Source organism: Brachyhypopomus gauderio, chromosome 18 (genome assembly GCF_052324685.1).
Source record: "Brachyhypopomus gauderio isolate BG-103 chromosome 18, BGAUD_0.2, whole genome shotgun sequence".
In the NCBI taxonomy this organism is placed as follows: domain Eukaryota; kingdom Metazoa; phylum Chordata; class Actinopteri; order Gymnotiformes; family Hypopomidae; genus Brachyhypopomus; species Brachyhypopomus gauderio.
The window spans coordinates 4,501,905-4,527,598 of NC_135228.1; the positions used below are offsets into that span (position 1 = coordinate 4,501,905).

Sequence of the window (25,694 nt, forward strand, 5' to 3'; positions counted from 1 at the left end):
TTCTCGTTTCCTTGGTTTCCCTTCTGTCTGTCACGCCCCTGTCCGCAAGTGTGTCACCTGCGTCTCGTTTCTCTCCCCGTTTCAGAGTATTTAATCCCCTCTGTTTTATCCCTCGTTGCTGGTCATGGTGTCCTGTACGTCGTTTCAATACTTCAGTACTCCGGTTCCTCCATGTTTCATATGTTCTTCCTCCGTTTCCTTGTGTGCCGGTCTGGTTAGTTCTGTTTTCTCTCCCTTATGTTCTACTCCTTGTTGCTGCTCGTCGCTTACTTCTTCCACTTACCTTTAATGCTTTTCGTTGGATGTCTTAGTTTATTTAGTTGGTACCTTCATGTGTATTCCTTCCTTTAATGCTTGTGTCTAAGTACTCTATGTTCGTTCGGTAGTTCAGTCTAGTTTTAACAGCGTGAGTTTTGTTTTTCTAGATTCTTGTGTTTTATGCCTGTGTGTATTAGCCTTTATGTTTGTTCTGTGTTTCGGTCCTAGGTTAACTTGTATTTGTACTCAGTATTTCTGCCTTGTTATGTTCATGCTTGGTTGTAGTGTGAGCTTTGTGCTTCTTGATTCATGTGTTTAATGCTTGTATCTAATTAGTTCATGTTCGTTCAGTAGTTCAGTCTTGTTTTGTTTGTGTTAGTGCTTGGTGGTTCAGCTTACTTCTTATGTTTGACTTATTACATTTTAAGTCTGTTTCGGTTTTGTTTATTATCTTTTCTCTGTGTTGTTGTTCGCATGTTTGCTTTTGTTTACGTACTCCGTACTTCCTTGTGTTTAGTCCGCCGTCCTTTTTATTTAATTAATTATTCAGAACCCTTCATTTGCGTCACACCCAGCCCTTGAATCGTAACACACACCCAAAGCCAGCGTGGCTTTGGACATAGATAATGACGTGGTGTTTGCTGTGATTGATAATTACAGTCTAGCTCTTATTAATGCATAGAAATGTAAATCGACAATGTCATCTGTAGCAGCCCCGGTTCTGGACTGCTTTGCTTGGGGGGGCAGTAAAACATAATGAGGGGGCATGTTGATAGTCATGTTTATGAAGCCAGAAATATATTCAAGGCTTGATTTGTGCATGAATGATGACTATTGATACTGGCTTAAAGTGATGTATTAGGTAAAGAAATAAAAATGCACATTTTCAAACTTAAAACACAATGATTAAAAAATACATGTTGATTATGTAAATGCAGAACAAAGATTATCTAATTGTATTTCATTTCAATACTGCCATTACTAATAGAACAACTCTATTTCTTGAAAGGCTGACAAATGTACCTATACACAGACTGAGAATATTCAAACATGGAAATAGGAATGAGCGAGAATATTTATATTACTGGGAAATTAAAATATAAAGAAAACAAAAGAATACAAATTCTGTTATAAAAGGGAGTATTCGTCACATTTCTATTTTGAAAAAGAAAAAAATATGAAAGTACATAAAATAAGAAATCTATCTACTGCACTTTAATGGTAAAAAATCTGGTAAAGTATTGAAGTTTTTATTGATGTTATGAAACGTACTGGTACAATGCGGTATTTATGCACAGTATAACAATACTGGCTGTGATGGAGAGGAATCGTTTAAACCAGGGATGTCAAAGTCAAAAACACAGAGGGCCAAAAAAACAAATTTGCTACAAGCCGAGGGCCGGACTGGTTCAATGTTTATTAAAACATATTGAAATAATTGCACATAGCCTATTGAACCAAGACCTAACACAGTGTATATTATTTAATGTTTAAATGAATAAAGCACTATTTTCTTATGGATCTGTCAGTAATTTCAAGTGAAAACATTTTTCAACAGGCAAACAGATAAAAGCAAACTTCCTTCAAAGAAAAATCACATGAAGACACACAGGTTTACCTTTTACCTCCGTAAACATGTACTCTGCCTCCCACCTGGCTTGAAACCCGTTCTCAGTGTCCACCTTACGTTTAGTCATTTTTGAGAAGGGGGATAGCTGAACGTTGATGTCTGCTCTGACTGCTGATTTAGGTTTATACTTTCGCGAGTGACCATAGTGCGCGACTCCGAATTTTAATGTTGCTTTGTGTTGCAGGTTTGAAAAGTGCTGCAATTTAGGCTAAAGTACTTGAAAATGTTTTAAACTGCAACTACTTCGTTTCACAACAAATATCTGTCTGACTGAACAGTTCTCTTGTATTACGTTGTAATTCCAGGACGAAACATGAGAGAACGTGAAGACGTTAAGATTGGGGGAAAATAAACAACCATTAAATAATGTGAATAAAAAACGAATTATTTCGAATCATTTCGAGTATATGTATAAATATTTAACATATTTAAGTTTAACGTGCTGGAAAATATTGAAATGGACCTTTAAAGTGACGTACAAGTGCTTGAATTCCACCTTATAAAGGTGTATGAACCCTGCAAACATGACTTTGTTCATTGCGCTGGCGGAGCCACTGCGATTACGTCATTTTCGCCGCGCGGACCCTCGTGACGCTTCGCGCTGCAGTGACTTTGCGGGCTACCGTTGCATTGTGGGGAATGTAGTGTTTGTGCGTACAAAACACCATTGGGCGGCTGTGGCCTGCGGGCCGGTTCTAATAGTAATTCAATATCATCCAGGGGGCCATAGATAATCAATTCGCGGGTCGGATCTGGCTCGCGGGCCTTGACTTTGACATATGTGGTTTAAACCATGAGCCGCGACGGCTTGCACGGGGGAAAGAGCAGCCTCGCGCGGTGTCGTGCACCTCTCGAATTTTGTAACTTCGCGCGCGCCGCGCCTCAGCGCAATGAACAATGTCATGTTTGCCGGGTTCATAAACCTATACAAGGTGGAATTAAAGCACTTGTACCTCACTTTAAAGGTCCAGTTCAATATTTCTCAGCACGTTAAACTTAATTAAGTTAAATATTTATACATATACTCAAAATAATTCGCTTTTTTAATCACACTTTCAAAACGCCCAATCTTAACGTCTTCACGTTCTCTCATGTTTCGTCCTGGAATTACAAGAGGCTCGTATTTGTTAACCTAAGACAAGAGAACTGTTCATTCAGACAGATATTTGTTGTGAAACGAAGTAGTTACAATTTCAACATTTTCAAGTACTTTAGCCTAAATTCCAGCACTTTTCAAATCTGAAAAAGCAACATTAAAATTCGTCAGGTAAATGTTCATTCCCCTGTTTTTTATTACCACATATCGTTTCGGACAACACTGCGCGGCAAGTATTTAAACGCTTCCGCCGTTCGCGCAGGTTTAGGAGAACCAAATTAGCCTAACCGCTAACGGCTAATAAAATAATTTAAGCAACACCTATGTAAGAGGTGAGTAACATTAAAGCAACGAAAAACCACAGTTAAGCAAATATTACCATGTGGAAGTCAGTTTAAACTCAGAAGAGTGTTTACCAGTATACCTGTCTTTCACTCACACTAACAGAACATATACTGCCGAACTGAACCGTTTGGGGCGGTCTGCCGATTTTTATATGACTCAAAGAGCCAATCAGGAATAAGCAAGGAAATATCTTCACGCTGTAAAGCAAAATGCATTTTTGTGATTGGTTCAGAGATAATAAAAAAAGCCATTGCTTGCATTGTGCTTGGGGGGGCAAAGACACAATTTGGGGGGGCAATGCCCCCCTCTGCCCCCCCCCTAGCGCCGGCCCTGATCTGTAGCATCTTTATGCGCGGATTTGTAGGTGCAGCTTATGTTATAAGATATAATTAAAAAAATTAAAATAATAAATGTGCCGTATTTTGTCAATTGTGATTTTTACACCGCAATCGAAATTTGTCCTCCGCTTTTAACCCATCTGTGCAGTTAGAACACACACACACACACACACACACACACACACACACACACACACACACACACACACACACACTAGTGATTACTAGGGGGCTGTGGATCACGTGCCCAGAGCGGTTGGCAGCCCTAGCCTGGCGCCCGGGGAGCAGTTGGGGTTAGGTGCCTTGCTCAAGGGCACCTCAGCCATGGGCTCAGGTCTGGGAATCGAACCCACAACCCTCTGGTCACAAGACCAGTTCCCTACCACCAGGCCATGACTGCCCACATATCATATAATATATCTACTGCGGCTTATATTATATATATATATATATATATATATATATATATATATATATATATATATATATATATATATATATTATAAGTAATATAAAAAATATTGTTAGGTATTTATGTTTTCAGGTTTGACAGTCTGCTGGTTATGTGGACTATTATGAGTTATATACAAAAGATTTAAACTCTTACTGTGAGTTATAGGACAAACTATGGAAACAAACGGGCTACAATACAAGAACACAGATCAACCTGTAGATTAGGTTGTCTCTCACAGTTGCTCTTTTGTTAATCTACCTGTGAGTACCCAGTGTGTAGATTAGGTTGTCAGTCACAGTTGGTCTTTTGTAAATCTACCTGCGAGTACCCCCAGTGTGTAGATTAGGTTGTCAGTCACAGTTGGTCTTTTGTTAATCTACCTGCGAGTACCCCCAGTGTGTAGATTAGGTTGTCACTCACAATTGGTCTTGTAAAATGGTGAGTTACAGAAAACCACCGTGAAAATACTGAGATAAGGTGGATCCAAGTGCAGGTGTTCTGAAAATCTGTGCTACCCATCGAGCTGTCCTACCTAGGGCTACTGCGCATGTTAATTTCACGTCAGTGTCAGTGCACATCCGTACTGCAATATTTGACATATCTATCGATTCATGCTACCATGTCAAAATATACTACCGCAGCAGTAGCTGTACGCATGGCCGGAGTGGGCCACTTTTTCAGCCCGGGAGTTTCACGCGCAAATCCGGCCCAAAATTATTTTTCCATCCCAATCGGCCCAAACTAGAGATTGACATGAGCCGGCCCATCGGGAATCCTCCCGAATCTCCCGATTAGCCACCCCGGCTCTGGCTGTACGTACGATCATTTTATAGGATATATTAGCTTATCAGAACGCGCTGCTAGCATTAATACTGTAGGTACAATCATTTTATAGGCTATATTACCTTATCAGAACATGCGTCCAGCATTAATACTGTAGATACGATCATTTTATAGGCTATATTACCTCATCAGAACATGTGTCCAGAATTAATACTGTAGGTACGATCATTTTATAGGCTATATTAGCTTCCAGCAATAAGAGTTAATTAAGACATGTATTGATTACTGGAACGCTGTACTTAAGGAATGTCTTAGAAACCCACTGTGATTAACGTGACAATGCATTAACGTTACATGGTTATTTACTTGTATTTAAGAAAATTGCTTTAGAAATGTAAAATAGCCAAACAGAACGAAAGTTAAGCATTAAGAAATGCTTGTTTCAAGGCCAATCAACTAAAACCTGTTAGTGTAGGATGGAATAAACAGATTTATAAAACTGAGAATGATATTTTTACCAATATTTATTGGCAAGGGTAAAACAAGCTGACTAGCAGACATTTAGAACCTCCACGTGTTAGAAACACATAATATAGTAATATTTACGAGGTCTTTCCTAGGATATTCACAATTATGGGCTACGATAAACACTAACGTGAAAGTAGTATGCGCAGTAGCCCTAGGTAGGACAGCTCGATGGGTAGCACAGATTTTCAGAAAACTGGCTCGCACAATGAGTAACCCCAGTAAACGCTGAAAAGTGAAAGAGGCAGGCAGACACAGAGAAATGGGAAAAATTCCAGAATAAATACAACGCGGCTGGAGGAGTGGTGATGGAGCCCTGACAGGTCTTGACCTAATCTACCTGTGAGTACCCCCAGTGTGTAGATTATTTAATCACTCACAGTTGCTCTTGTGTTAATCTAGTGTGAGTATGCCCATGTTTCTGACTGTTCTTGCTCACGAATTTGGTTCAAATTTCAACAACACAAGTCTTCATTGAGACAGAAAAAAGACAAGCTTGTGTAATAGACTAACAAGACTATGGGCGACAGGGCAGGTAAATAAAGGAATTAAATCTAACAAGACAGTAGGATTATGGGAATGTGAAAGAAATAAATTGCATATGTGCATGTGCAAGTAAGAGAGAGAAAGCCATAATGAGTACAGTACAGTCATGTGTTTATGAATAAAAATACTCACTTAGCTTTTCTGGATGCTGTGACCACTGGTAGCAGTCTCAGTAGACATTCCTCTGATCCGTAAAATTTCTTCAGGACAAATTCATCCAGCACCTCTTCTGAGTTCAGCAACACAAACACCAGAGCTGACCACTGAGCAGAAGAGAGACTGTGTCTGGAGAGTGGGAGACAATAGTTACCTTCTCTATTCAGGTATGTTTGGACTTCCTGCACTAGAGAATGATCATTCAGTTCATTCAGACAGTAGAACAGATTGATGGATTTCTCTGCAGAGGGATTCTCCCTGATCATCTTCTTGATGTACTTGACTGTACTCTTCTTATTGTGAAAGCTGCTTCCTGTCTGTGTCAGTAGGCCTCGTAAGAGAGTCTGATTGGACTCCCGTGAGAGACCCAGAAGGAAGCGGAGGAAAAGGTCCAGGTGTCCATTCTCACTCTGTAAGGCCTTGTCCACTGCATTCTTAAGGAAATCAGACATTGTTGATATTTTAAAGAGTGTTTTCTTTTTCTGTTCCAGCACATTTGTTTTATTGGAGATGAAGGAGAGAAATGCATATAAAGCAGCCAGAAACTCCTGAACACTCAGATGCACAAAGCTGAACAACTTCCCCAGGTGCAGCACATACTCCTTTCTGAAGATTTGTGTACACACCCCTGAGTACACTGACACGTCTTTGACATCAATGCCACACTCTCTCATGTCTTCCTCATAGAAGATCAGGTTGCCCTTTTCCAGCTGTTGAAAAGCCAGTTTTCCTAGTGAAAGAAAACTCTTTCTAGTCTGGTCAAAATCAGTCTGAGTTTTTCCATGGTACTTTCTGTCCTTGTATTTGATCTGAAAGATCAGAAAGTGTGTGAACATCTGAGTCAGAGTCTTTGGGATCTCTCCACTCTCTGCTTCAACCAACATTGTCTCTAGAACAGTGGCTGTAATCCAACAGAAGACTGGAATGTGACACATGATGTAGAGACTTCTTGATGACTTCATGTGTGAGATGATTCTATTAGCCAGGATCTCATCACTGATTCTTTTCCTGAAGTACTCCTCTTTCTGAAGATCACTAAACCCTCGTACCTCTGTTACTAGGTCAACACACTCAGGAGAGATCTGATTGGTTGCTGCTGGTCGAGATGTTATCCAGACAAGAGCAGAGGGAAGCAGACTCCCCTTGATGAGACTTGTCAGCAGCACATCCGCTGAGGTCAACTCTGTTACATCCCACAAACTCTCATTGCTGTGAAAATCTAGAGGAAGTCGACATTCATCCAGACCATCAAAGATGAAAATGACTTTGTAAGCATCGCAGTCTATTAACTGTAATTGTTTTGTTTCGGGGAAAAAGTTATGAAGCAGATCCATCAGACTGAACTTTTTCTCCTTCATTAAATTCAGCTCCCTAAAAGGAAGTGGAAATATGAAGAGGACATCCTGATTGGCTCTTCCTTCAGCCCAGTCCAGAATGAACTTTTGCACAGATACTGTTTTGCCAATTCCAGCAACTCCTTTTGTCAATACACTTCTGATGGGTTTGTCTTTAAAGAGGTCATTACATTTGATGGGTGTCTCCTGTGTTGCTGATCTCCTGGATGCTGTCTCAATCTGTCTCACCTCATGTTCGTTATTGACCTCTCCACTCCCTCCCTCTGTGATGTAGAGCTCTGTGTAGATCTCATTCAGAAGGATGTAGCTTCCATGATCTGAGATTCCCTCATTAATTTTATTGTATTTGTTCTTCAGTTTGGATTTGTGGAGTTTGGATTTTTCATACAAAATTCCTGATAAGAAAACACAGAAACCAGCAAATTATAATTTCAGTAGCTATAATTCTTACCTTCGTATTCAAAAAACATCAGCTGTTTTACATCTCCCAGTAAGATCTGGTAACGAACACAGTAGTGTTACATTATGTCTGGCTCCTAAATTATGAACTTGTATGTCTGTTACACAAGAACTGTGTATTTATGTATGGATCCTCAGTCAAGTCAAAGTCAACTTTATTATCAAAAACTCCAGTAAGGCATACAGAGGAATAAAATCGCATTACTCTCAGACCCTATGATGCAGTAAATAGTTAATAAGCTAAATTATAAAATAATTATTAACTTCTAAAGTCAGTTTTTAGAAGCAACGAATGCATTTCATTTAATGCACTACAATGCGTGTAGTACATAATCATCATCTCAGTCATCATGTTTAAGGTGACTAGTGTGCTTATACAGTAACTGCACACAGTAATGAAAGAGTGCAAGTTCAGTTTAAAGTGCAACTTGTAAATTAATCTTTTAAACAGTATTCAGAAACCAGAAGTAAGTTGAATTTAAAAGTAAGTGAAAGTTCAGTACACAATAAGGCGGTGGGGTTCTGAGTGAGCTGGAGTGCGTGTTTTCCTGAAGTTTACAACAATCTCATTTGTCTTCTCAACAAGTATCATGAGTTAGTATGTGTTTTGCTAGTTTGTTGTCTCAAGTCTTTGTTTCTAGCGGTTATGTCAACCCTGTTCAGCGTATTAGTACTTTTTGTTAGTAGTTTCAAGTGTTCTTGGTTTACATTGAAGTTGTCTTAGTCTCATGTTTGTGTACTGTCATTTATTTAGTTATTCTGTTCATTAAACTGTTAAACTATCCGCACTGCCTCCAGCATCCAACACCCTAGAAATACAGCTGAGGTTCACAGGATGGATGTTCTGGGACGTTCTGAGAGGCTCCTGTAATCATTCCTTAGGCCCGGTAAGAATGGATTCCTGATTGGCATGACCTGCCTGGTGGGCCTGGTGTCAATTCCAGGTTCAGAAAGTAAAAGTCCTCACCAGGATTTTGCTCAGGCTTCCTGGATTGTGTTGATTCCACTAATTTTACCTGGATTGCACTAATTAGAAAATCTAGCAAGCTTGAGCAAAATCCTGGTGAGGACTTTTACTTTCTGAACCTGGAATTGACACCTCTGGCCTGGTGTATTTGTCCCTGCACTGGGGTCCCCTGCTAATGGCTCATTTAGTTTAACTGGGATCCGCTGGAGTCTCTTCAGCTTAGGGGTCACTGCCTTCTGTAATCAATTATGTGAATATTCAGATGTGACCTTCAGTACATAATCAATGATATGAATATTCAGATGTGATCTTCAGTACATAATCAGTGATGTGTATATTGAGATGTGATCTCCAGTACATAGTCAGTGATGTGTATAAACAGACCTTTACTGAGTGCAGGAGTCTCTGAAGATCCTCCAGTCTGAACTGGGCTGGTGCTGGAACTTAACTTTTCCTGAACTGGAGGAGAGAACAGTGGAAAATGCAGTTTTATCAACTTAATTAATTGTGAGGACCATTATATTCCATCGTATAATAATGAAATACATGAATATTAAATGTGTTCTCTGCTCAAGATGTTCATTTTACATCTATTATTTTATTTACATTTGTCAGTTATGTAATGTTGTTATATCTTAAAATGTGTAGTGTTTTATCGAACCATAGAGTTGAATTAACTCTTTCAAGACACCCTAGTTCACTTTACAATTTATTTAACACGACATGTCTTACATGACTAATCATCAGTGTTGGGAACGTTACTTTAAAAAAGTAATTAGTTATAGTTACTCACTACTTGTTCAAAAAAGTAACTTGAGTTAGTAACTGAATTACTCTATAATAAAAGTAACTCGTTACCAGGGAAAGTAACTATTTGCATTACAGTAAAAAAAAAAAAGTTATATGCCAATGAATAAGGATTTTTTTAAGCAGTTTTCACAGTCAGTTGAAATTATTAGATCATAAAGATGTTTAACTTTTGATATTCATTGCACATCAACAGACCAGTGCAGGATAAAATCCTTTAAAATCCCAAATCTTTAGAAAAAAAAGCAAAAGTAAACAGTTACACTATATAAAGTGCATTTACATCTATCAAATTAAATAAAATTCTCAACCTGAGACAACTGGTTTGTTCACAACATAAGTAAACTTAACAATAAAACCTCTATTCTTAATTAAATAAATCAAATACCCAGTCTGGTAGACAATCAGGAACTTCAAGTATTTTCTTAAAAAATGTTTATATCGCCACCTTGAAAATGCAAATTTTTCTTCGGCTTGCTCCTGACTCGCTATTTCAGCCTCTTCTCCGTTTGTGTGTCACTGGCGTGCTTCGGCATGCATGTAAAAACACTGGCTCTGATTGGCTACCATAACGCTGCCTTAGCCAATCGCAAGTAATTATCCCGTTACTGACAAAATCACGCGATTACCTAACGCCATTATTTTTAAAGTCGCTCTGGATAAGAACGTCTGCTAAATGCCGTAAATGTAAATGTAACGGCGTTATTCCCAACACTGCTAATCATACACCAGCAAGAAGCAGCAGCCAATTGCGCACAGCGTACTGTCTACTGGAAACCACTCCCTCTGGGGGACAGAATGGAGTGAATGGAAATGCACAGACACTCAGAGAGAAATTCTCAGGGGAAAGCCTATTTTCCTAACCTGTACGTTTTTGGACTGTGGGAAGAAAAACACAGACACGGGGAGAACATTGAAACTCTACTCAAATATGGACGTGAACCCAAGACCCCAAGCCACCAAATCTTACCATATGTAATGTTCATTGTCACATTACAGTTTTCATGAAAGTGACTCCCATGGATCTGAGGAGCACAGACGTTCCCTCCTGTCTGAGCTGTGATGTTGGTCTGATCTGTGATGTTGGTCTGGACTGGAGTAGAAGCTTCCATCTTCTAATCAGATGAAAACCACTAAACATCAAAGCATGAGGATGTCATTAAAAAAGTTAGTGTTTCACATGTGTGTAATAGTGCCACCCAGAGTATGTCACAGGCCAGTGTGTCTGACAGTATGCTAATTAATTAATATCTGCATAAATCAATATCTGCAGCAAAGTATATTTTATTATTTAAACAATTCCTGATCTATGTGATTAAATACAATCACATAGACCAAAGAGGATAATGTAAAGTGTTGAAACTATAATTGCTGAGGTTATTTATCAGTCAGTGGAATTGAAGATGAATTTGTTAAATATTGTATAAATGTGTAGATGGTTGAGTGTAATCAGGACATTAGTGCACAGATCAAACCCATAATAAACTGACCCAAATGTACTTTCACATGCAAATATATTATCCCATCAAATTATGTTTCCAATTATCTTTTAATGTTAAGGCTAGTGAGAATGAAACTGAACTGGTAAATATATTTTAAGAGTAGTGAGAAGGTAAAAACTGGTCAATAAATTTACTGATGACAGTCTACCACTCATTAGCTCCTCCCCTACAGATGATGGTAAACCTCTCCTCATTAGCTCCTCCCCTACTGATGATGGCATATCTCTCCTCATTAGCTCCTCCCCTACTGATGATGCTATATCTCTCCTCATTAGCTCCTCCCCAACTGATGATGGTAAACCTCTCCTCATTAGCTCCTCCCCTACTGATGATGCTATATCTCTCCTCATTAGCTCCTCCCCTACTGATTATGGTGTACCTCTTCTCATTAGCTCCGCCCCTACTGATGATGGTACACCTTGCTTCATCATTATTGGTCAGTATGTGAATACTGTTTGTAGGCTAATGCCTATATCTTTTTTCACAAGGCATGTTGAACAGATCTGAATAAAACCATTAATTTTCAAATCAATCACATGCCAAAACAGTTCACAACTACAGGTGAAATTAAACATTGAAGAATTTTTCCAGTACGCGAAACATCCCCGGATGACCTACTACTTCCACAAAATATTCCAGTACGTGAACAGAGCTATCTTCATGGTGTACTGCATCCCATCATGCAACACTACGTTCACGTGATCCCATAGTATGCTTTGCTTTTGTCACATACTGGAAACTGTACTGCATACTACTACGAGGACCAGTATGCAGTATCCAGTATATACTGTGTGCAGTATGCAGTAGGCTATTACGAACACAGCAACAGTCTCCACTAGGATTACTACTGTCCGTCTTCACTAATAGTAGGAGTTCTATTACTACTGTTTTCACTAAGACTGTAATGTAAGGGACTTTGTGATTTACTGTCTGTGACTCTCAGACATAACCCTGACGTTCAGTTCACTCCCTTATCTGTGTGTCTGCTCCTCAGTTAGAACCTCTCTGTCTGTCTGACTCTCTCTCTCCTGTATCTCCCTGTATTCTTCCACTTCCCCTAGACCCAGTCTACTGTGCCTCCTCTCCTGATAAGGAGAACACCAATCATACAATATGTTTTATTATTCTTACCCAATTGTGTTAAGATACATCTTCTTCGTTCTGTATTTAACTACATGTTGTCACGGTGAGTCGGCCCGGACGCCACCAGAGGGCGTCCCAAGCGACCCGCACAAGCACCACCACGCCCCCCATCACACAACGCACACCCTCACAGCGCAGAACACTCCCACGCTCCCAATCACCTGTGTTCTAACACCTGTTCCGTGTTAGGCTCTCCCTTTATATTCCCACAGGTCGATCCTTCCAGCGCTGCTCATTCTCCTGCCTCAGCGCCTCGCTACCTGGGAGAGTTCTGCCATTACTACCCAAGAGCTTTTACTTCGGTGTTCACATTTCTGTTGCTACTATTTTGCCTTTGAGCCTGAGTCTTTTTGTTGTTATTTATTATGGATAATAAACCCGAGCATCCTTCACCTCTGCCTCCTGCTGCCTCTGTCCCAGCGTCACACATGTATTATCATTAAACTCAAGAACTCTTTCCTGACACCCGTGTGTTGTAAATCTGTTCTCCCAGTGCTGGGCTACGGAACACTGAGGGCTGTAGAAATTTATAATCCAAATTATGAACACTGAAGGCTATGGTCTACGTCTAGAGACGATTTCAGAAACCTTAACATGTAACGTCTGTGTATCGCGAACGTGAGAACCACCGCGGTGAATTAAATGGAAGGCAAACCCAAGTGCCCAAACGCGCAAAATTGAAAACAGAAATCACCGTTAAATGAACACAGGGGGAAAACTGCCATAGCACACGCAGAGCGAGGTTGAAAAGGGAAAACCAAAATATTATGGAAAAAACGATTGTGGAAAAAAATAAATACTCACGGAAAACTCAATGCAACTAGATAATAGGGGTGGAACAAACTAAAGACACCAGGGGAGTAACTGGCTCTCTATCTCGAGTTATAAGGAAAATAAAACACCTCCCAAAATAACTTGGGCAAACCAACTGATAATTACGACAGAGAAGGAGACAGAAGGGGAAAACTTGAGGAAAGCCAGAGAGAGTGGCACAGAAATGAGAACAGTTGAACAGAAAGGGTAAAGCATATATTCTCTCTTTTAGAGAGAAACAGGCTGAATGTCAGTAGTAACGACTACAAACAACTCAGCGGTAAGACGCTGCCTCTGACTTCTTTAATAAGTAAGGAAGACAGGTGCAGGTCATCACCGCTGATTCCATCGCGTTCTGGCTCGTGGGCAGTCGAAATCTTCCCCCTTCACTAACACTAGGAGTTCTATTACTACTGTCTGTCTCCACTAACACTAGGAGTTCTATTATTACTGTCTGTCTCCTCTAACACTAGGAGTTCTATTACTACTGTCTGTCTCCACTAACCCTAGGACTTCTATTTCTACTGTCTATCTCCACTAACACTAGGAGTTCTATTATTACTGCCTGTATCACAGATTCACATACTCACCGTGTTCCTCTGAAATAGATTAATGTGTCTCTCATTAAATGATGATCCTGCTCAGTCTCTCTCACTCTGAATCTCACTCTGTTTGTCCATTTCAGTTTGTCATATGACTGCGTTGGAGGTGGAGACTCCAGATTCAAGTTTATCTTCATATTTTAACAGATCAGTATCATAATGGCTCTCTCCCAGTGCTGAATAACAGGACCAGAGTGACACACAGGTAAGTGGCCCACAGGTGAGGAATGCAGCCAGACTGCTACAAGTACATACAGGTTATATCATATACAACATGTAGAACTACTGGAAATAAATTACCCCTCTCTGATCTGAGAACAGTTGCAGCTTTTCCTCATTAGGAGTAAAACGTGTATTTGGATATAACATACAGCCCCCAGATTAGAGACCTCTACTGCTCAAAATTACAGTAGAGGAACAGACCTGTGCAAATAAGAGTGTTTTACAATCTGTTCATTGATGAACTGATCAGATATCAGTCCAAACAGAGGGGGATGTTCAGACTGCTGGTTGAGGCCTGTGTCAGTGCTGTTTAACTGTATACTCATGACCTGATCATAGATCAGCCAGAAAATAGGATGTTTTGTGTCAGTGCTGTTTAACTGTGTACTGATGAGACACAGACACTGTTCAAAGCTTCTAATCAAACCCAGTTAGAGTCAGTGAGCAGTTCTCTGAATCAGGACTCAACACTGGACTGGATTCCTGCTGTTCACACTAGAGCTACTTATGTTGGGATCAGAGGCTTTCACCACATACGCACTTACTACATGATTATTACACTATAATAACAAAGAAAACATATTTTCATAATATAAAGTGACCATAATGATGAAATCATTTAATGTGGTATGTGAGAAACTCTGGAGTGTACTGTACTGGAGTGTCTCGTTCTATCAGGACTATTAATATTTGTCTGCACTGGAGTGTTTCCTTCTCCCAGGAACATCAGAACTATTAATGGTTGTCTGTGCTGGAGTGTCTTGTCCTATCAGAACCATCGGGACTATTAATGTTTGTCTGTACTGTCCCATACAAGGACACTCCCTCCCTCACAGTCCTCCTACCGACACACCCTCTCATCTACACACACCTGTTTTCTCTCTCATTTCTCTCTCTCTATAAATACCTGCAGGCCCTGTCATTCAGTGCTGTGTATTCCTCAGTGAAGAGCCACTACAAGCCTAAAGAACATTTGACGCTAGTGTTTCTCTGTATTCGTGTGCATTCCTGAGTTACGAACTTTTATTAGCATATAGACGTTATTGTTCTAGTCTGATGTTATGGACATGATGTGCCATAACCACTTTTGCCCCCTGCTGCTTCTGTCCTTCAGTGCTCCTTCATGCAGAACCACTCTTCTTCACGCAATATACTCTATATTTTAAAAACATAGCCACATTTTCTATTTTTTGCTGTGTCATTTTTGACAGGTTTACGTTTTATTTTTGTTTTATTGACAGCAAAGTCAAAGTCAAATTTATTTATATAGCGCTTTTCACAACACGTTGTCACCAGTGTTGGGAATGTTACTTTAAAAAAGTAATTAGTTATAGTTACTCACTACTTGTTCAAAAAAGTAACTTGAGTTAGTAACTGAATTACTAGAATTAAAAGTAACTCGTTACTAGGGAAAGTAACTATTTGCATTACAGTAAAAAAAAGTTATATGCCAATGAATAAGGATTTTTTGAAAAAGCAGTTTTCACAGTCAGTTGAAATAAGTAGATCAGAAAGGTGTTTAACTTTTGATATTTATTGCACATCAACAGACCAGTGCAGGATAAAATCCTTTAAAATTGTCAGGGCTGGCTCGGATGCCGTGCCATCCACGTCCACTAGGGGCACCTGAACCAGTCCTAGACTCCAGCAACGCAATCAGCAATGATCTGTCTCACCTGTTGCTGATTGCTGATTCGTTGTGGTTATGCTGTTGCGATCTCAGCCTCTCGTCTTTCTTTGTTGCAGCGTTGGCCTCTATAGGTGTCCCGTCACCTATCTCTCCTGTCTGTTTTCTCTGTCTTTTTTCGAGTCCTCTCCTGCATCGCTTACTGACCTCCCTCAAGTTTTCCTCAACCTGTTTATCTTCCTATCCCGTTGCTGTTTGTTTGGGAAGGGTTTTTTGTTTGAGTAGCCTTTTTGCTATTAGCCAGCTACTTCCCCTGGCATCCTTGTTTTGCTTTATTTCTTTTTACGCGTTGAGCAGTCCGCGTTTATTAAGGCGCTCCTTTTAGTTCTGTTATTGTTTGTGGCACTTGGTTCCACCTCTTCCTGGCTCTCTCTAACGCGGTGTGTGCGTCCCTACCCACCGTCGTTAGAAAAATCCCAAATCTTTGTAAAAAAAAAAAAAAAAAAAAGTAAACAGTTAAAACTATATAAAGTGCATTTACATCTATCAAATTAAATTCTCTCAACCTGAGACAACTGGTTTGTTCACAACAGAAGTAAACTTAACAATAAAACCTCTATTCTTAATTAAATAAATCAAATACCCAGTCTGGTAGACATTCAGGAACTTTAAGTATTTTCTTAAATAATGTTTATATCGCCACCTTGAAAATGCTAATTTTTCTTCGGCTTGCTCCTGACTCGCCATTTCTGCCTCTTCTCCGTTTGTGTCGTGTGTCACTGGTATGCTTCGGCACACGTGTAACAACACTGGCTCTGATTGGCTACCATAACGCTGCCTTAGTCAATCGCTTACTGACTTGTTAAGTTAAACAGGTGGTACACCGAGAACTGTGACCTATCAAGATCTGTTACTCCTCACTAGCCTGGGTCCGCTCGCATTACTGTTAGTATATCAATATATAGTAACGCACCGCTTTTAATGACCAGTAACGTCAACGGCATTGTAACGACAGGAAAAGTAAATAATTATATTATCCCGTTACTGGCAAAATGACGCAGTTACCTAACGGCGTTATTTTTTAACAATGTTATTCGCAACACTGGTTGTCACAAAGCAGCTTTACAATAGTGGCAAGGAAATTGCAAGGAAAAACTCCCTATGATGGTGGGGATTAGGAAGAAACCTCAGGAGGAGGGAACCCATCCTCCATTGGGCGGCCCGTTAGCACAAGTCCGTGGAGCACAGGATGGTTCAACAGATAAAGTTAAGGTCATTGTTCCCTGGCCAAGTAGTCACAGTCACTTCGGTGCAGATGGTGAGCCTCAGGTAGGAGCTAGCATCCGCACGTCCTCTTACGGCAGTAAATCCACCGGCAAGCCAGACCATCTCCCGGGTGCTTGTAGGTGCTTGAATATTAACTGAAGGCTTGATTAAATAGGTGAGTCTTAAGTATAGATTTAAAGATTGGAACTGTCTCAGAATCTCGGATTGGAGCTGGAATGCTATTCCATAATTGAGGGGCTTTAATGGAGAAAGCTCTGCCTCCGGCTGTAGTCTTACAAATTTTTGGAATTAGGAGAAATCCAGCATTTTGGAAGCGCAAAAGGTGAGATGGGTTGTAGTAAGCAATGAGTTCACTGAGATATTGTGGGGCAAAACCATTTAACACCTTATAGTTTAACAGAAGAATTTTTAATTCAATTCGATATTTAATCGGAAGCCAGTGTAATGTCAGAGTCAGGGCCTCCTCCCCCCTGTCAGGGCTGGCTCGGATGCCATGCCTTCTACCTCCACAAGAGGCACCCGAGTCAGTCCTAGACCGAATCGACGCAATAAGCAATGATCCGTTTCACCTGTTGCCATGGCTTCTTAAGGAAGCTTGTGGAGACGGATCATTGCTGATTTGTTTTGGTCATGCCGGTACGTTTTTAGCCCTTCTCTGCTTTCTCTGCCATTGCGCTGTGTGGTAAGGTGTCTCCTCACCTTTCTCTCTCTTTACATTTCTCTTGTAAATCCTATCACTTATTCGAGTTTCTATCTCCTCCGCCGCTACCTGGCCTATCAAGTTTTCCTCTATCTGTTTCACTTCCTATCTGTTATTCATTTATTTTGGGAAGGTTTTGTTTTGTTGCAGCATTTTTGCCTGCAGCCAGATACTTCCCCTGGCGTTCTTGCTTTCGTTTTTACGCGACAAGTTTTTTCCGGGTCTTTTGAGTTGCCTTTGTTATTTTTCTCCCCTCTCTCTACGGGTGAGTTTTGCTTTGTATGCATTGAGTTTTCCGCATCGTTTTGTGTTCTATTGTAACGTTGCTCGCGCTATGGAGCGAGGAGGCAGACACAAATGCTGAGAAGAGCGAGATTTATTAAAGGGCATTCCATCATCGGAGTTCGAGAAACAATCCGGGGTCATTACGGGAGGGCAGTCGGAATAACAAAGGTACACAGGCATATCCAGACAGGGAACCAAACACGACAGGGAAACAGAACAGAGATGAATACGGATAATGGAAAACACAACAAACTCACGGGCACGTTCAAAACAGAGAACAGGCATGAACAAAACCATCAATACAGACATGGGCGAAACAAGGACTGATATACAAGGAACATAACAAGACACAGCTGACAGGGATCAAGACACGGGCGTGGTGAACAGACTGAGACCAGGGCAACAAACAAGCAAGGCGGGGTTAGGGGCACGGAATAACAGAAAACACGAGGAACAGACATTGGAGTGACAGCGGGGAGAGGGGGCGTAGCCCTACGTGACATCTATTTTCTCCTGAGTGTTCACGGTTGAGTTTCAGTCTATGCGTTGAGTTTTCCGCGTCATTTTGTGTTGGTGTTTTTTTACCACTGTGCGTGTGTGTGCTTTACTCTCGCACTCAGTACTTGCATCACGGCTTATTGTGCCAGTTCGAGCCGGTGTTCTGTCGAATTTTTTCTACTGTATCAGATGGCAGCACGTATTTGTAGACGTATCTCTGTAGAGTTTGCTTACCTTATGGAAATCAGTGTTTAAAAAGTAGGATAAGCTTTAAAATAAAAGTTTAATTTTGCGTATTCATGTATTATTAATAATAATACAAGCAAATTGGATTGTTTACATCTTTGTATGAACATGTTTTTAGCCTGTGTGTCATTATAAACCAGCATTACGTTAACACTATAGGTAGGAAATTTCGACAGTCTAAATGTCATTATATAAGAGCATTAAGTTAATCAACACTGTAGGTAGGAAATTGACAGCCTAAATGTCATTATAAAACAGCATCACCTGCATCTACTATCGTTAGACTCATTTAACAGCAGAAAAAACTACAAGCAATCTGCCAGCAATATTTTCAGTCTGATTTTTCTGAATGCAGTGTTGCGTATGGTTTGTTATTGATTTTGCTAATAAAGTTTGGCTGTTTTCAGAATCAGTTTAATTTGTAATTTCAAATACAAGCCCATACTAAAATTAAATGTCGTTCCTCTGTGGTCAGGTATAAAGCACCATTTTCCTTGAGTGGCTGCTGCGTATGCACATTTCAAGATCAGACACACTTACTTTTTGTCACGGTGAGAGGGCCGGGTCGCCACCAGAGGGCGCGCATCCCGGTCAGCAGCCGATCCCAGCACACACCCCCGAGCACGCAGCCACTCCTACCATCACAATCACCAGAATACTGATGCACCTGTTTCTTGTTACGTTGCTCTTTTTAAGCCCGCAGGTTGTCCGGTCCAGTGCTGCACATTCACGCTACGAGCCTTACTGGACCGTCAAACGCTGTCTCAGAGTCCTCCTGCCTGTTTACATATTCAGAGTCTCTGCGTATTGCCTTGCTTTCTGTCAATATTCTATTATGGAGAATAAACCCACGTTCATTCCACCTGCGTCTCCGGCTGCCTCTGTTACGACGCCTCCGGCGTCACAGAATGTGCAGCCTGAAGCTGCCGGAGACATGGGGGCTTCTCCACTGGAGGTCCTAGCTCACCAGGGTCTCCTGCTGGGAAGACAACAACAAGAGCTCCAGGAGCTCCGCGCGCTGATGACAGGTCTGACGACATGCATGCAGACGTTGTCTGTACAGGTGCCTGCATCGACCATGTCAGCTCGATCCCCGATATCGCAGCCCGAGTACTACGAGGGAGACCCCGAGGGATGCGAGGGGTTCCTATTGCAGTGCAAACTGTACTTTGCGAGCTTGCCGTCTCTCGGGGACGCTCAGAAAGTCGCGACCCTCGTATCCCGCCTGAAGGGCCGGGCTCTGGACTGGGGAGCTGCGCAGCTCTCGAGTGAGGCTCTCTGCTCGCGGAATTACGAGGACTTCGTCAGCGAGTTAAAGGCGGTCTTTAACCACCCTCGCCGAGGGAGGTCCTGCGGCCAGAGCCTGCTGCAGTTGCGGCAGGGAAACCGAAGCGCTGCAGAGCATGCTTTGGAGTTCCGTACCCTGGCCGCCAGGACGGGGTGGAACGAGGTCGCCCTCATCGACGTGTTCTTGGCGGGGTTGAAGCCTGACCTGAGAGCAGAGTTGAGCTGTCGGCCCGAGGAGCTCGGGTTTAATCAGGTGGTGCATCAGGCTATCACCTACGATAGGCTGTTGCAGGAGAGAAGAGGAGTGGCGCGCGTCGGTACCCCGCAGGCTTCCGTGTCCACACCACCCCAGGAGACTCCCACAGCAGAACCCATGGAGATGGGTGCTACCGCCCCCCCCATGAAGAGCGCTGAACCGAGGAGGGGGCGGCCCAGGGTGAGTACGTCCGTAATGGGAGGTTTGTTGACTTGGGATGCTTCGGTCTCTTACGGGGTGGTCTCTCTTAATACCTTCGCCCTAGTGGACTCGGGAGCCTCGGGGAACCTCATGAGGAGGAGCGTCGCGGAGGAACTGGGGGTGCCCTTGAGAAGACTGGAGGAGCCACGCCGCGTGCAAGCACTGGACGGGCGGCCTGTGGGCGGGGGTTTTATTTATCACCGCACTGCACCAGTCACGTTAGCCGTTCAGGGTAGAAGTGAACATATTAGTTTTTATGTCCTCCCTTCCACACGTTATCCCCTCACGTTAGGTCTCCCTTGGTTTAAGCTTCACAACCCCGTTATCGACTGGCCCACGGGTAGGCTGCTGAAGTGGGTAGCGCCTCTCCAAGGCACTCGGTCTCCCTCCCGTGTGTTCGCGCAATCCACCAGCGTAGAGAGCCCTAACATCAGCACCACTCCGGTCATTCCCACTCCATACCAGGATCTAGCGGAGGTGTTTAGCGCTGCCAAGGCCACCCAGTTACCACCCCACCGGCCCTGGGACTGTCACATCACCCTCAAGGCAGGTACTACGCCACCGCGCGGTCGAGTCTATCCACTTTCTCAGGAAGAGGAGCGGGTCATGGCTCAGTATGTTAAGGAGGCTCTCGCTCAGGGCTATATTACTCCCTCCACCTCTCCCGCCTCAGCCAGCGTCTTCTTCGTAAAGAAGAAAGACGGCGGTCTGAGGCCATGCCTAGATTACTGAGGGCTCAATTCCCTCTTAGTGAACTTTGCCTACCCGCTGCCTTTAGTGCCGTCGGCACTGGAGCAGTTAAGGAGGGCTAAAGTCTTCACTAAACTAGATCTGCGCAGCGCCTACAACCTTATTCGCGTACGCGAGGGTGATGAATGGAAGACAGCGTTTAGTACCTCTACGGGGCACTACGAGTATCGCGTCTTGCCTTATGGCTTGGCGTCTGCTCCGTCGTTCTTCCAGGCGTTCATTAATGAGGTCTTAAGGGAGTATCTGAATAGATGCGTTGTCGCTTATATCGATGACATCCTGATCTATTCTCCCTCCCACGACCAACATGTGCGTGATGTACGGGCAGTTCTGGGCACGCTCTTGCGCAATCGTTTGTATTGCAAGCTCGAGAAGTGCGAGTTCCATCTCAGTGAGGTGAACTTCCTAGGTTACACCATCAGGCCAGGCTCCGTGCACATGCAGCACAGGAAGGTGGAGGCGGTCGTGAAATGGACACAGCCTCACACACGGCGCGAGCTTCAGAGATTTCTGGGCTTCGCGAATTTCTATAGGCGGTTCATTCGCGCATATAGCCAGATCGCAGAGCCCCTTACTGACATGCTGAGAGGGGGAGGAGTTAAGCTTCGCTGGACAGAGAGATCTACGAGAGCGTTCAACCAGCTGAAGCAAGCGTTTGTCAACGCGCCGGTTCTGCACCAACCGGATCCTAATCGTCCCTTTATAGTGGAGGTGGACGCGTCGAACGTGGGAGTAGGCGCGGTGTTGTCACAACGGCCGAAAAAGCATAGCTCCCTCCGTCCTATAGCTTTCTACTCTAAGAAGCTCACCGCCGCCGAGCGCAACTACGGGGTGGGAGACCGTGAGTTGTTGGCTATGCGTAAGGCGTTCGGTGAGTGGAGACATTGGCTAGAGGGAGCTAAGCATCCATTCACCGTGCTTACTGATCACAAAAACCTGGAATACATCAGGACCACGAAACGGATGAACGCCCGTCAAGCCAGGTGGTCTCTGTATTTCTCTCGTTTCAAGTTCCAGGTGACATACCGGCCAGGAGAGAAGAACCAGCGTGCGGATGCGCTGTCTAGATCCTTTCCTGGCAGTACGGAGTCTACGAGCGAGGAGCCGGTGCTTACACCGGAGTGTGTCGTGGGAGCTTTGGAGTGGCAGATCGATCGGGAGATCGAGGCAGCGAACCCGCATCCAGGTTGCCCGCCGCACCGTAAGTACGTTCCCCCCGCGCACCGTAGTGCCCTCATCAGCTGGGCTCATACGTCAGTGGGGACGGGGCACCCAGGGGTGTCTAAGACGGCTCAGTTGTTGGGGGCTCGCTACTGGTGGCCGGGGCTGCACCGGGACGTACTGCAGCAGGTGGCGTCCTGCGCGGTGTGTGCGCGGTGCAAGGTGCCACACACTCCTCCTGCGGGTAAGCTCCTCCCTCTCCCTGCACCCAAGCAGCCGTGGACGCACATCGCTTTGGACTTCGTCACGGACCTCCCCCCGTCCGAGGAGAACACGGTCATCATGGTGGTGATAGACCGGTTCTCGAAGATGGTTCGCTTCCTCCCCTTGCGGGGCCTGCCCACCGCGTGGGAGACTGCGGATCTTCTGTTTCGACACGTATTCCGGCAGTTCGGTCTGCCTGAGGATATCGTGTCGGACAGGGGACCGCAGTTCACCTCGCGTGTGTGGCGGGAATTCCTGTCCAAACTGAACATCACGGTGAGCCTAACCTCTGGTTACCATCCGCAGGCTAACGGACAGGTGGAACGCGCGAACCAGGAGGTGGGAAAGTTCCTGCGCGCTTACTGCAGTGAGCACGCGGACACATGGTGCGCCCTTCTGCCCTGGGCCGAGTATGCACAGAACTCCCTCACACATTCCAGCACGGGGATGACACCGTTCGAGTGCGTGCTCGGTCGCCAGCCGCCGCTCTATCCTTGGAACGCCGCGTCCTCAGACCAACCCATCGTCGAGGAGTGGTGTAAGAGGAGCGAGCGGGTGTGGGAGGACACCCATCAGCGGCTGAAGGAGGCGATCCGGCGTTTCAAGAAGAAAGCCGACCGTCGGAGGGGAGAGGCCCCATCTTATCAGGTAGGGGATAAGGTGTGGGTCTCCACCGAAGATGGACGCCTGGGCAGGAGAGGTAAACTGGGGGAGAGATATGCCGGCCCGTATGTCATTTTGAGGCGGCTTAACCCAGTTACATACCGCATCAGTCTGCCCGAAGACAGACGTGTGTCGCGTGCGTTTCATGTGTCCGCTCTCAAGCCATACAGAGCAGGTGCATTGGAGGAGGCCTCTACGTCACGGCCGCCCTCGCCGCTGCAGTTATCGGACGGACCCGCGTACCTCGTGGAGAGGTTACTGGACTCGAGGCGCAGAAGAGGTGGCTTACAGTACCTGGTGGACTGGGTCGGATACGGACCGGAGGAGCGCTCCTGGATACCGGCCTCTCAAGTGGTAGGCCCCTCCCTTATCGCCGATTTCCACAGGGCACATCCAGACCGGCCTGCTCCGCGGCAACGGGGAAGACCGCGTGGGAGTCGACGGGAGGGGTCCTTGGGGGAGGGCTCTGTCACGGTGAGAGGGCCGGGTCGCCACCAGAGGGCGCGCATCCCGGTCAGCAGCCGATCCCAGCACACACCCCCGAGCACGCAGCCACTCCTACCATCACAATCACCAGAATACTGATGCACCTGTTTCTTGTTACGTTGCTCTTTTTAAGCCCGCAGGTTGTCCGGTCCAGTGCTGCACATTCACGCTACGAGCCTTACTGGACCGTCAAACGCTGTCTCAGAGTCCTCCTGCCTGTTTACATATTCAGAGTCTCTGCGTATTGCCTTGCTTTCTGTCAATATTCTATTATGGAGAATAAACCCACGTTCATTCCACCTGCGTCTCCGGCTGCCTCTGTTACGACGCCTCCGGCGTCACACTTTTGTTCATATATACCAGGTTGTTGTTTATGATACAACAATGTCTTACCTGCCATAGCATTAGCTGACTTATTTAAACAGACCATTGTATTAATAATAACCTTTATTTCTCCAAATAAGTAATTAAGAACAATTTTCTCTGAAACAAACAGGGTTAATAAGAAAAAACTTCCAGCATATTTATAGTGATGCTGTCACTATAAATAGGACCCTGGCCCCTCCCTTTTGGGCGTGTGTCTACGTCGTCTGCGGATCTCCGTGGGTGTGGTTGTGTCTTGTGATAATCCGTCTCACCTGTGGGTCATCTCGTAATCACGCGGGGCTTATGTGGTTTGTCTATTTAATGTGCACTTGCGCAGTGTCCTGTGCTCGTCGTTGTCTAAAGTCTACACGTTGCCGTTCTGTTTCTTGTTCTACGTGCGCTAATCTGTGACTAAAATAAAAGTGACGTCTGTCGCAGCCAAGGATCCTGTGTCTCATCCTTCGCCGCTCCACCAAACGTCACAGAACGACGAACCGTTTGTGTGACACCATGCCCGGCTACACCACCCGGCCGAAGAAGAGCAAGCGCCCCAGCAAGCGGCACGACCGTGGGTCCTCCTCCCCCTTGCGCTGCGAAGCAATGCCGATGCTGGAGCAGCTGAAACAGGACCCAGTCTGTGCGTTCCAGCTGGCTTCGGCATGGGAAATGCCCGACCCAGAGATGGCGGAGGTGCTCCGCGAGGGGGCGGTGCGGATATGGCGAGAGCGACACCCTCCTCCATCCTGCGCTCTCTTGCCTCTGAGGGCGGGCACGGATGGGGAGGAGAACTCTGAGGAGGAGGAGGACCTCCCTCCTCCCGGGTGCCCCTCACCCACCGTAGACTACGGTGGGGAGGAGGAGGAAGAGCAGGAGGACAGCTATCCACCTTCCGTGTGTAACGCGCCCACCGTGGACTAGGGTGGGGAGGAGGAGGATGACAAGGACTACCCTCCATCCGTTTGTTCCTCTCCCACCATAGACTCCGGTGAGGAGGAGGGGTCCTACACGGAGGAGGAAGACGGGAGTCCGCCCCCCTCGGGAGTCTCCAGCGGGACTGTTAAGGGGAGGTGGAGTCCAGAGAGGGGGCAGCCCGGAGCAGTCCATGGAATGGAGCTGGGGAGAAGAGGAGGAGGAGATGGAGAACGACAGGGAACTCCCATACAGCCCGCTCGGGGTGTCCTTCAGCCGCGCTGCACCCGACACGTCCGGCAGCCGCGCTGCATCCGACGCGTCCGGCAGCCGCGCTGCATCCGGTGGAGGGTTCGCAGCGAGGGCAGGAGGAGGACCGGCAGCTCCCGGTCTCTCTCCTCTGATTGCCCATCTCCTGGCGCACAGCCTGGCGCCTGTCTCGTGTGTGTCTGTCCCGATGTTTGTGAGTATTCCCGTATGTGTGCCTAGTCCCTTTTTCCCTTTTGTGCCTCTGTGTTTTAATGTACCAGTCTGTGTGTTTGTGTCTGTCCCGTTAAATGTGTCTAACGTCTTTTCCCCGGTCTTCCCAGGGAGGGTGTTCTAGGCGGTTCGTGGCAGGCGCTTCGCCGAGGGTGGTCACCTCCCAGACGCAGGACTGAGCGCTTCGGATCCGCTCATCGATGTGGGTTCAGGGCACTCGGTCCTGT

General features: G+C 44.7%; 1 protein-coding gene across 2 annotated transcripts in view; it reads right to left on the bottom strand.

The window, feature by feature from the left end:
* LOC143482194 (NACHT, LRR and PYD domains-containing protein 12-like) overlaps positions 1 to 25,694 on the bottom strand; it is a 250,500-nt gene that overhangs the window by 191,470 nt on the left and 33,336 nt on the right. Inside the window, exons 1-4 of one of the 2 annotated variants that reach the window (XM_076980476.1) lie at positions 13,768 to 13,844; positions 10,690 to 10,852; positions 9,297 to 9,371; positions 6,108 to 7,881 (exon numbers count right to left, since the gene is read on the bottom strand). In XM_076980476.1, the coding sequence (XP_076836591.1) occupies positions 6,108 to 7,881; positions 9,297 to 9,371; positions 10,690 to 10,831 (1,991 nt within the window). In that variant the 5' untranslated portion in view covers positions 10,832 to 10,852; positions 13,768 to 13,844. Of the gene's footprint in view, positions 1 to 6,107; positions 7,882 to 9,296; positions 9,372 to 10,689; positions 10,853 to 13,767; positions 13,845 to 25,694 lie in introns of those variants that run through there. The other variant, XM_076980475.1, reaches the window with a different exon arrangement.